Here is a 12,626-nt window from a genome sequence, read left to right as displayed (position 1 = left end):
TGCACGTGATGGAAAAACCTCGCAAGGGGCAAAGAAAATCAAATCTTTGATCTTGTGCCGAGATTAGGATTGCCACATTCAAACGCGCTGTGATTGTGTAGGCACTCATGTCATGTTGAAATAAATAACGTCGACCTATTCAAATCTTAAGTCATGATTATTGGATTAGAGGCATGTGTTATTTTTTTTCTTCCGTTGCAACACATGGGCTTTTTTGCTAGTAATAATAAATGGGTTATTGCTTCTGGTGACGCATCATTAAAATTGCCTCAAAAGTTGCAAAATATTATCCAGCAATGCCACCTATAAGTGAGAAAAAAAATGTTTTGCAGCGAGCCCCATGCCTGGGCCGGCCAAAGCATAGGAACCTACTATACTGCACTCTGCCGCGCTGGAGATAACACAGTGCACCCATTTGGGCCGGCCCATGCGCGGGCACCTGTTTTTTAGTTTCTTTTTTAAAAAACTTTTCTGTTCCATTTTTGTTTTTTCTACTTTAAATAATTTGGAACTTCAAAAAACATTTGAAACTAAAAAAACATAGAATTTTGAAATAAATTATTCAGGAAAATATAAAAAGATTGTGAATTCAAAAGATGCCGGGTCTTATTCTAAAAATGTTTGCATATTCTAAAAATTGTCCATGATTTTGAAAACAATCCGTGTATTAAAAAAATATTAATGAAACTGAACAAAATGTTTGCTAATTCGAAAAATGTTCATTAATTTTTAAATATGTCCTAAATTTTAAAAATAGTTTTTGAATTACAAACATGTTTATTGGTTCATAAAATGATTGCTGATTCAGAAAATTTGCATGCATTTAAAAAGATCTTCATGAATTAAAAAATCCACCAATTTAAAAAAAAATGTTTGTAAATCCTAGAATTATTCGCCGATTCAAAAAACAATGTTTAAAAACCGTTCTCGGTTTTTTGAAAATATTTGTAAATATAAAAAATATTCATGATTTTAAAAAATATTTCCATATTTGTAAAAATGTTCATCCATTATTCTCCCCATTTTCATCCTTGTACATGCTACTAGAAAAGAATCCATCCACACACTTGCTACTGATAAGTATCTCAATAATGCTGCCCAATATAATGCTAATTACCCAGGAGGGAGTACAATCATCTTTTATTCTTCTCTTCTACTAACAACAGTGTCTGTGTGCAACATGAATGCACCTAGATAGAAAAAACAAGGAAATTTAAGATAAACCATTTCATCCATTATTCTCCCCATTTTCCTCCTTGTACATTCTAGAAAAGAATCCATCCACACACTTGCTACTGATAAGTATCTCAATAACACTGGCACTGGCTAAACATGCATTAACCAAAATGACAACCACAGCAACCGTACTAATACCGCCCAATATAATGCTGCTAATTACCCAGGAGGGAGTGAGTACAATCCTTTTTATTCTTCTTTCAACTAATAACAGCGTCTGTCTGTGTGCCCCTCTTGCCTTGCCAAGTCAAACAACAACCAATCGCCTCTTTCCTTGTGATAATTATTACTGCTTCACATCCACAGTCCAACGTGGATGATCCAGGGATGAAGGATCTATCGTCTCATAGCCTGGACAGCTTGAGCTGCTGCTTGAGCAGCGGCCGGAGGTGCTCCTGGTACCCGTCCGGCACCACCGTCTCGTTCAGGGGGTCCTTCCACGCCTCCTCGTACAGCGCCGGGTACACGTCCCCGTCGTACCGCCCCAGCACCGATCCCAGGTAGTGGTCCGTGTAGTCGAACGCGTCCACCAGCGCCACCGCGTTAGGCCGCACCTGCACAACATTCAGTTCACTCCAGTTCAGTCCGTGGAAAAGCTTCATCAATTGTGTATGTCTGACGCGTTGCTGCCACACGGAGGCAGAGACAGTCGATCGCTTGGCCTTGATCCTTACCTGGGCATAGAGCTTCCCGAGCAGCTCGTTGGCCAGCGCACCCTGCCTGGCCGTGACGCACCCCGTCGACAGGAAGTCGCCCAGGTGCTTGTGCAGGAGGTGGAGCGCATAGATGCTGCACAGCTTCTGGAGCTGCTCCTTCACCCCGGGGCCAGGGATGTCCTCCTGCAGCTTCTCGATGAACCTACGACGCATAGGGGGAGGCAGAAGATGAATGAAATGAACGATTGGGTTGTTCCAGAGAACTGGATATACAGCAGATCCGGCGTAAGACCGACTACTCACTTGGTGACAATGATCAGCTGGACATGAGCCACGGCAGCCTCGAGCAAATCAGGGGACAGCTCGGAGAAACCTGCAAGGCACCAGATCATCTCTGTCACTGACTGCAACCAAGTAATTCACCGAGAGATGCTACAACAGCACCCATGCATTCATGTTTCTAATTACTGATGAGTACGTGCAACACCGACCTTCTTCTTGGCTTGGCGCCTTGCTGATGTTCTGGGCACAGTTCACCGCCATCCTCAGGGCCCTGGCTTCAAACACCTCCTTTATGGCAGCAGGGTTAAGCCAGTCTTCGGCTGCGGAGAATCATTGATGCATGAATCAGTACGACGATCAATCACAGGGACAATCGCTTCACCGAAAAGAAGCTCCAGACAAAACGTCTCATACAGTTGCAGAAGTTATGTTATAATAACGAGTCTGCCTGAAGATCTAGCTGTGTACCTGTATTTACAGCGCTTTTGCATTGCATCAAGTGCTGTATGTTGCCCATGTAAGCTATGGTGCCGACAGGTTGCTTCCCAGTGGCCACCTGAGCAACGGTCTTCATCAAGAACCTTGCAACCTGCAGAGAGCACCAAAGGTTGTGATTACACTACTGGCCAATACTGAACCAAGAAACGGATCAGGTGCAGTGAATTGGAACTAAGAAACATCACACTAACCTGCAAGAGCAAAACGACATTGTCTCCTTCATAGGTGCAGGCAGGAACATAGACCGCAAACAGTTCTGGAAGCCCGCTGCTGTTCAGGTAACCATGTCCGCCACAGAGCTTTCGGCATTCTTCAATCGCATCCTGCATAACAGAGAGACTAGCTTTACCATTACAGAACAATAAGTCGTGAAATGCATGCTAAACTATGCATGTGAATCCAAAATATTTCTAAGCTGCCACTGGACAGTGTGTTACTTTACAAGCTCCAACCAAGCTAAATGGAAGAATGGAGAAATTATGAGCTAAGTTTTTGGTTGACATGCCATAAGAAAATATGAGATATAGATGAACTGATAAAGCAGAAGGCTCCATCCATTTGCACGATCAGTATAAACCAGTTAACAAGTATAACAATTGTTAAAGGCGTTATTTTACTGGATTATAATTGGTTATACATACAGCTGTTGCAGATGTTGTCACGGACTTGAGCCCAGCAGTACAGGCATGAGCCTCTGGCAGCGTTGAGTAATCCTTAGCTTCCAGCTTCTGTGTGACATCCGTGTATAGCCACTTCAGCCACTGACCCACAAATCTATATGCATAAGCTGAAGCCAGCAAAGGGAAGAGCCTGCTCTGTTGAGTCTTGTAATTGAGGACCTGTATACAGTGTAAATACATTAGCCACTTGTTGGTAGTGGGAAGTTGTCTTGCCAATTTATCCAATTTCTTTTACTTCTAGTTCCGAGTGTTGGCCAGAGTAACAGATTACTTGAGAATGACAATCAGAAAGGCTGACTGTAGTACCTGAGTCTCAGGGCCACCATCTTGGGAACCGAACTGCTTCCGGATAGCACTATACCTTACAGCAATGCAAACAGCACGAGACAAAGCCTTGGAAGCATCTGCGACAATTGTCTGACGGACATACACCATTGTCCCGTATAGCAGCTGCTTTGGTACATCTGAGTGCACATACTTTCCCTCCCTTGTAACTTGGGAAAGCCTAGAAGAAATAGCCATGGCATATTTTAGGAGGAATTACATCAAACAAACAGGATATGTTTGGCAAACACGTAAAGCGGCAAAACAAAAAGCATGCCAACGGACCAACCTCATCAACATTTGATCCCTTGGAATGCGCACATGGTCGAAGCGCAGAACACCATTATCCATGCTGTTATATGCCCCGCTGCCAAATTTTCCACCGATATCACCAAGAGTGACGCCAGGGAGTGGAGAGTGGTCATCTAAGCTTCGCAATTGCACAATGAAGCCTGAAATATGTATGTCCATGAGTTACAGTTCACAAAGGAAAAGCCCACTTAAGCGCCACCATAAAATGCAAGGCTTTACCATGTATGCCATAGTCTTTTCCTTCCGTTATGAGACGAGCATAGACAACTGCATGAGTGGAGGCTTTTCCCAAGCCACCAGGCCACCACTGCACATTGGAGAGGGGAAATCATTAACCATGCAAAAGGAGGCCCTTGGGGAATTTTGGATTGCTAAGAAAATATATACTAAGGAGGCAAGTCCTAAAATAAATAAGTAAATTATATAAGCAGGTTTACAAAATGTCTACCTTGCTAGAGGTCAGAGTCGGGCTGTGCATCACAAACTCATCGGTACTTGGATCAAATGTGGCAGTTGTCTCAAGACCCTGAACATTTGAACCATGACCAAGTTCAGTCTGAGCATAGCATCCGATTATTTGGAACTTGTACGCCATAGGTAACCACTTCTTCTGTTGTTCCTCAGTCCCTTGCCCTTTTATGGCAGGAACAAACATGCCCTGCAGTCATAAATAATTTATATTATATTAGTTGCAGCCATAAAATCAAAGATGTTTGAAGCGCACTGAGGATAAACTTATCAGAATTCAAAAATGCGGATGAAGCCTGCACAAACAGAATCTATTTGTTGACCAATGTGGTATGTTTTTCTAAAATAAACTACTTCTAGAAAGGCCGGAGTGGCAAAGGATTTCTACATCTATGTGAGAAGCAATCTGTAGGCTTGAGCACATCCGCAGCACATAATGCATAACACAGGTGAAGAACAGCCAAATGTGTGAACACTGTATGCATTGAGGAATGAGGGTGTAAGGAATCAATAGCATACCCAATGGAGATCAACATAACCAGGTTGGTCAACGTACAGCCTCAGTAAGTTTGCTTCCTCCTCTGTTAATCCAGAAAAAAGATCATGAAAGTATATCAGTCAAGAGTACATACATACATAGAACAAATAAGTGCTGGAGAAAGCTTGGGGGTTGGTGTTGGGCATGCTCAGGACCTGTGAGACGCAGCTCGACAATGCGCTTCCACGCGTGCGCCGCCTTCTTGAGCGTGTCCTTGAACAGCTCCTTCCTGGAGAGCATCGTCCTGGTATCCTTGCGGAACACCTGGAAAGGAATTCATCAATATAAGCAAACCAATCCTGCTAGCCGTTATCATCATGTGAACAAAACATACTACAACCTGGTAGAAACATCCACCCCGCGTACAGTGCATAATCCAAAACTAGGCGACAGTTTGGTTCAGTGTTAACGTTTGCTAAGAACAGTCTTTGGGAAAACCGAAATTAATAGGTAGTTGTGGCAGTGTCTGACCATTGGCTGGCCATACAATGAGTGGACTGTCAAGCTTCCAAGAGGAGAAGCACGGCATACGTATCCTGGTAACCGAATGAGCATGCTCATGAAAGCTACTTGGTGTAAGTCATGAAGCGCCAATCAGAAGGGGGTACTGAATTAAAAAGTTGAGGATGAGTGGAACCCTTGAGCATATTCCTGGTGCGAATCACAAGCAGGGGGGCAGGGAGGTGGAGCATCCAAAGCTGTGTGCGATCATGGGTGAAGTTGACAGCCAGTAGTTTTGCTAAAACTAGCTGCGTGGTAATATAAGTAACTAGGGGGTGCTACAGAGAGACAGAGAATTCTTGTGCGCTGCAGAGCTTGTCCCCTCTTCAATATACTAGTACGACCAAGCAACCGAATCGGGTCGGAGAAAGGAAAGGGATCGGGCACGGCGTGACTGAATGAATCCTGCCTCCGGTAGCGCGGTGGGCTGGACTGGATCAACCCGTCCAATGTTATTTTGCATAATCTCTACAGGTCAAATCGAAGGGGGTTAACAAAGCAGGCAGGGTGACGAACTGCTGAATGATTGTAGTAGCACTGAATACTAGTCGCTGCTTGGTATCCCATCCCGGGGCTGGGGAGGGGGTAGGTGGGGGAAGCAGCGCACGCATCTAGTCGAATCCAATCTGGAGAAGTGAGATCTATCTATCATGCCCGTCCATGGAGGGGAACGGAGGGAGATGGGCGGAATTGGGGGGTGTTGGTGCTGCTCACGGGGTCGGATGCGACGAGTCGGGCCATGCGGTCGGCGACCTCGACGGCGTGGCGGGAGCCGGCCCAGGCGACCTTCATGCCGTCGACGTCGAACTGCGCCGTGGCCCTCTCCCCCGCCAGCTGGTCCGGCTCCCCTCCGCCGTCCGCCATCTTAGTCCTCCTAGCTCTCGCTGCCGGCGCGCGGGTGGTTGGGGGCGAGAAGCACGAGGTTTCGGTGGTGTGTGGTGTGGTGTCTGGGCGGAGCACGGAGGTAGGGAGGGAGGTATTAATGGAGTGTGCGGCGTGGTCTCCTCTCCTCTCTTCCTCCCGGTATGGTATGGTGAGGTAGGTAGATGGCCGGCAGGCAGCAGTGATACTATTGCGATTTCCCTTTGCTTATTGTGTTGTGCATCACGTGTGGTTTTGTTTATTTGCTCATTCATTCACAACCCCACCCACGCCGCGTTGGCTCAACCAGTCACCCCTCGTACCACCCTCCTCCATCAACAATCCTCCTTTCCATCCAACTTCAAGTTCTGTTTTACGGTTGCCAAACTATCTTGTGTTATTCAGTTTTACAAAGATCATGTTGCTGTGTATAGTCAAATAATGATGGACCGGCGAGAACTAGTCAGAAAATCAGGACTAGCATCACCCATTATGGCCCCGCATCGCAGAGGTGTTGTTGTGTTTTTCTTTCCCGCCCGACGATGGGACCAACCCTCGGCAACCGATTCCGCAACGGCACAACTTATCCAACATCCTTATCGTCGCTTGCCTCGTCGGTATGGGCGCGAACGTGTTCAGATAACAGCCGGCCACCCCGCGACGGTTGCCCATCTTGTGCGGGAGAGACACTCGCACTTGGGCTCCGCATTCAATGCGCCGATACATACATAGATGGCATCGCGGGTTAGGGAAACTCCAACAAGGCACACCATTTCTGCCCCCCTAAAAATCCGGACCGAATAGTCTGCAAGACCGTTTGGTCATCAATCCAACGGGAGTCACCAAATATCCACAGACCAGTTCGGATGTCCGGAATCCCACACAAACCAAATAGGATTGATGGGTGTGGGGGTCTCGCCAAAAAACTGCTTAACGGGTCAACGGTACAATCGCATACTCATATTAACCACTTGATTCCAAAAATGCTATGGGAGTAGCAACCCATTAGGACATCGGGCTCAATTCACGATGTAAACTCAGATCGAACGGGCATGGACGTTCCAAACACAAAATCCGACGGCTCGTGCGTGAGGATGCATGAGAGGGTTGGGAAATGGTTTGATTTTACTGTCCTAAATAAATTATTTGGCAATGTCATGTTGTGCAGAGAGATATCTAATGGTGTATCCATGCATGCAAACAATAAAGCCAACATGCTACTTAACTAGAAGCAAAAGGCGTGCGAACGGCAACGAAGATTCAAACATGCTCTACTGATATGTGTTTAATCTTCATTCTTTACATGAGTGACAAAGTACATAACTTCTCATTCTATTTATATACATACAAAGCAAGAAACCAAAAAAGAAACTGCACATTGCTAACTCCTAAAGACACCAATCATTTTAGAACATTTAGTACCATCAAGACAGCTCTTAACATTGTACTTAACTAGAACCAAAAGGCGTGCTTTGTTGCACCGGTAAACAGCAACGAAGAATCAAACATGCTCTACTGACATGTGTTATTCTTTATTCTTTACGTGAGTGACAAAGTACATAACTTATCATTCCATTTATATACATATAAAGCAAGAAACCAAAAAAGAAACAGCACATTGCTAACTCCTGAAGACTCCAAATATTTTAGAACATTTAGTGTCATCAAGACAGCTCTCAACATTCTTGCATATTCACTCGTGTCACCTTTTTTTGTACAAAGCGCACTTATAAAAAAGGAAGTTATCCAATAACAAGCAAAGGAGTCGATGCCTTTGCAGTCTTGATCATCAATAGTAACAATGTCATCTTGCTTAATGTGTTACTCTATTTGTATGAACTTAATACTTTCATATGCGTGCTGGATAGAGGCCTTGGGGTGGAGTAATAGTAGTAGATGTAGTTGGATTACGGTCTATTTATCACAAGAGAAAATTGCTTCTATACCATCGACAACCTCTGCAATGGCTTATTTGCCATCCAACAAAGCTTCAGTGCTTATATACCAAACACAAACAAAATCTATTGCCTATATACCACTAGCAGTTAGTCTAGTGTTAACTCAATCCGTTAAGTGCCCAAAATGACCATCTTGCCCTCAATGGCAAATAAGCAAACAACTGTAGAACATGTCCAGAAAAAAATTTGACAACATTCCTCCTCTATTTTCAGCATTCCAGCAAAATTATAGTGATTATCTAACAATTCCAGGATATAAAAAAATCCAGCAACAGAGTAATATACTCAAGAAAATTCACATCATTTAGAAGACATTCATGAAACACCATATTAATTCTCACACAATCAGTACCAAGTTTGCATCGTCCAGAACCAAAATACCACAACCAAAATATGTTGTTCACACAAGCAAGTCTCTAAATAAAATAGCATACACATGAAGAGCTGCGATACAGAAATAATACGCAAGATTTTAGAGCATTTCACAGTTTCAACTTTTTTTTGCTTCGACTGGCCATTGCTTGGTTGTTAGGCGCAGCTCTCTTCTTGCTTCGAGTTCCCATTGCAGGGCTGTCAGGCGCAGCGGATATCACCTTTGATCTACATCAAAAAAGTTGATTACGTACAATGGTACACTCACAGAATATAAGTAAATTTGGTGCAGTTTTCATACCTTCTAGATTTAGAGGTAGTCTTCGATGAGGTCGACTTGGCAACATCGCCTTCAATCGCATCACTTGGACTTGAAAGTAGAGCTAGTGCAGTTTCATTTTCACTTGGACACAGAAGTAGAGGTAGTGTACCATCAGTTGCTTGATCTGTTGTTGTACAAATAGCTTTTGTAATGGGTTTCTTCTTTCTTTTGTCCCTACATGAGTTTCACATATTATAGCTTAATTAAGACAAGAGTAAGGTGGAACATAAATCTCATATTGAAATAGAAAGTACCTTTTCTGCTTTGCTACTTCTGCATAGGCTTCTAGTGCTTCAGGAGCAGCATCTTTGCAGCTTTGCCATCTATGTCCATAAGCTTTGCAAATTGGACATTGGTGCTGGCCTTTCTTTCCCTTTCCCTTGCTATTTTCAGCACCACTTTTGTGCCTCTGTACCTTTGGCCTCCCAGGGGCCCTCCTAAGGATTGGGGGGTTCAAGAAGAATTCTTTGTTCACACTTGGCCATTGAGACATGTCAGTTAGGCCAGGAAGAATAGGAGCATAAGCTGCAGCAAACTTGGCAACGCTGTAACAATCATCAACGAAGTCTTCTATTGTGACCCCCCTAATTCCAGTAATAAAGCTAATTGCATGTTTGCAAGGCTTCCCGGAGACTTGAAATGCCCTGCATGTGCATGTCCTGTTTGCTAGATCAGTGACGTGGCGCTTGCCACCTAGCACAACACTCTCACTCACTTCTGCAACCATGTCATCTATTCTCTCATATTCAATGTCCAGCCCCCTACTTATGTCATTCAACTCCTTCATGACACTTGGAAGTATACGCCGACCTTGAAATTTTCTAGCTACCCTTCTCCTCTTCTCAAACTTAACCGTAATCTTTCTCCTTATCTTGTCCATGAGCTGAAACAACATTAAACCTTTGTGCTTGCGGATCCAGTTGTTGAAACACTCGGCCAAATTATTTGTAACATAATCCACTTTTGAGGAGGTTGAATATTTGCTCCTTGACCATAGCCTGGTGTGGTACTTGTTTAAGTATGCTATTGCAACAGCCTTTTTCTCCTCTATGGCTGCCATGTGATAGTCAAACCCTCGAGGAGTCCATGAATAAGCAGCTGGCCACAAATGATCATCAAAAACTTTACCATGGAATTTTTTCTTGAAGTTCACAACCAAGTGTCGCATGCATTCTCTATGTTCAGCATACCCAAATACCTGTTCGATTGCAGTGTCAATCCCTTTTCCTGCATCTGAACATATAGCTAGACCGGGGGGAGAGCCAATAGCATCACGAAGCTTCTCCATAAACCACACCCAACTTTCAGTAGTTTCCGAGTCGATAACTCCATAGACTACAGGGTACAACCAATTGTGCCCGTCAATAGCACAAGCAGTAGCTAATTGGCCTCTATACTTGCCTGTCAAATGAGTGCTATCTATCGCCAAGTAAGGTCTGCAGCCAGCCAAGAACCCATCGCACAAAGGCTTCAGCCCAACAAACATTCGTATGAAATATTTTTTCTGGTCATACTCCATGTGGTCAATCGCAACTATACTTCCAGGAGACCTCTTCTCAACCTCAGCTTTCCAAGCATATAGCTTGTCAAAAGAATCATCCCAATTACCAAACAACTTAGCCATTGCTAGCCCTTTGCCACGAAATACTTTTGTATATTGGACCTTGATCTTGTACTTGTCATGTAGCCTCCTGCGTAATTCCATCGGCCGAACACTAGGATCCTCTTTTACCCAGTCCATGACTTTCTCACATACCCATGCCTTTGAAGCATTTTTCTGCTTCTTTTTCTTCTTTGTGCTAGAACATGTGTGCTCCTGCACATGAACTTTGACCTGCATTAAATAAACAATGGGAAAAACTAGTGTCATTCAACTGCATTTCATAACAAAACATCATTGAACAAAATTATGCAACTAAAATACCTCCATAGTTTCTCGGTCATCCAACCTCCCAACATGAATTCTCCATTTACAGCCCGTCTTGTTCGCCCGGCGACAATAAGCCCTGAATCGAGTAGGTTCACTTTTTTCAACCTTAAATTCGAACTATTTCTTCACAGCGTATGTAGCAATTGCCAACCTAAGCTCTTCAATGTTGGGGTACTTTGCGCCAACATGCATTGGCGGGTTTTCTTTGTCATAGGCAATTTCTGGAATAGCATCCGGTCTAGCATCTTCCGCAACCCATTCCTCATCATCGCTGCTATCCTCAACATAATCAGTATTTGGTATATCTTTTTCTCCGACCTCATCATCACTATCGGAACCAACACTGCTAATTGAGTATTGGTCCTCCTCATCTACACCAACATGTTCATATTCTTCATGGGGATTGTTAAGATATGTGTCTGTTAGGCATACACTAGCTTCATCCATGACATTACTTGGTTGACTAGGTAGTGCTATAGATGGTGTCTGGTTCGAAGGAGTACATGGAACATCAACATTATCACTTCTCTCAGAATAGTTGATGATCAAATGACCACCCCTATTCTTCTCAAAACAGTCAAACATTTTCATGCATTCTTCATCATCTGACACAGAGATATTTTTGCCACTAATGGAATCAATATACTCAAGAATTATATTATCCTCTGAGCATAAAGCAAAAGAAGAAGTTCCAGCAATACAAGCCAGCAAATCCTTCATACTTGTCCTAGTACCCTCAATAATCTGCCAACTAAAAGTTGAATCTCCATTGATTTTTGATTCACTGCCACAAACCTTGACCTCTATTGTGTAAGTACAAGACTGGATCATCCTGTGGATGATGCAAACCATGTCAATTGTGTATTCTCCTACCAAAAACTGCATAAAAAGAGAGAGAGCCCGAGAAATTACCTAGCACAAATAGCAGAGAGAGAGGTTGAGCCGCATTCGTCTGCCATGCCTTCCTCCTCGTCGGGCATGGAAATCTGGGGCGGAGGGGCTGCTGCGAGTGCGCCCACAGAAGAGTTGATCTTGGGAAGAGCATCGGCCGTAGGCGCCACTGCCCTACTCTCCACCTCGCCGGAACCCCCAATCCTAGGGTTCTGGGCGACATGGCCCCTGGGAGAGGTTGCCGCTGCTAGCCCGTTTGCGGATGCCATCAAAGACGCGGTAGACGAGAGGGATAGAGGCGCGGCGGCGGCGGGACCATGCGGCAGGGGCTGGGGAAGCGCCGGCGGCGGTTCCGCCATTAAGCGTCGCCTGGATAGGGTCGAAGATGCGGTGGGCGAGTAGCCTTGAGGCGCAGCGGCGTCGAGATTCTGCGGCAACAACGGGGGTTGAGGGAGCGGCGGCAGGGGCGATGGTGGCGCCGGCGGCGGTTCTGCCATTGCCGCTGCGCTTGCGTGCGTGGGGATGGGGAGGGTCAGGTGTGCGTGCGTTGAGTCGTGGTCTTGGAGAGTCAGGTGCGGGGGCGAGTTGTCTTTTTTTTTTAATTTGCAGCGAGGGTAAAATTGGATTTTGCAAGAAAACTGACAAGAAAACAGAGACTTGGTAACGGGAGACTAACGGCGATGGCAAATAAGCAATAGATTTTGTTTGTGTTTGGTATATAAGCACTAAAGCTTTGTTGGATGGCAAATAAGCCATTGCAGAGGTTGTCGATGGTATAGAAGCAATTTTCTCTTATC

At 44.6% G+C, this 12,626-nt stretch overlaps 2 protein-coding genes across 2 annotated transcripts; both read right to left on the bottom strand.

Annotated features, from left to right (window-relative positions):
* Window positions 1-1,212: 1,212 nt before the first annotated feature.
* On the bottom strand, window positions 1,213-6,565 carry LOC125519927 (peroxisomal acyl-coenzyme A oxidase 1). Its single transcript, XM_048684702.2, has 14 exons — window positions 6,210-6,565; window positions 5,150-5,258; window positions 4,976-5,037; window positions 4,437-4,646; window positions 4,208-4,295; window positions 3,966-4,128; window positions 3,659-3,857; window positions 3,314-3,511; window positions 2,864-2,995; window positions 2,643-2,763; window positions 2,384-2,494; window positions 2,196-2,265; window positions 1,911-2,094; window positions 1,213-1,790 (listed from the first exon to the last, which is right to left on the bottom strand). The coding sequence occupies exons 1-14, from the start codon at window positions 6,357-6,359 to the stop codon at window positions 1,581-1,583; spliced, it is 2,007 nt and encodes a 668-aa protein (XP_048540659.1). The 5' UTR covers window positions 6,360-6,565; the 3' UTR covers window positions 1,213-1,580.
* Window positions 6,566-8,796: 2,231 nt separating this feature from the next.
* On the bottom strand, window positions 8,797-12,323 carry LOC125523866 (uncharacterized). Its single transcript, XM_048688929.2, has 5 exons — window positions 11,851-12,323; window positions 10,933-11,770; window positions 9,263-10,842; window positions 8,988-9,182; window positions 8,797-8,914 (listed from the first exon to the last, which is right to left on the bottom strand). The coding sequence occupies exons 2-5, from the start codon at window positions 10,936-10,938 to the stop codon at window positions 8,797-8,799; spliced, it is 1,899 nt and encodes a 632-aa protein (XP_048544886.2). The 5' UTR covers window positions 10,939-11,770; window positions 11,851-12,323.
* Window positions 12,324-12,626: the final 303 nt, after the last annotated feature.

This window comes from Triticum urartu, chromosome 7A (assembly GCF_056163025.1).
Source record: "Triticum urartu cultivar PI428250 chromosome 7A, HENAU_Tu73, whole genome shotgun sequence".
NCBI classification, from domain to species: Eukaryota; Viridiplantae; Streptophyta; class Magnoliopsida; order Poales; family Poaceae; genus Triticum; species Triticum urartu.
The sequence above is the reverse complement of the archived record's forward strand: the minus strand, read 5'-3'. Positions and strand labels throughout refer to the sequence as shown.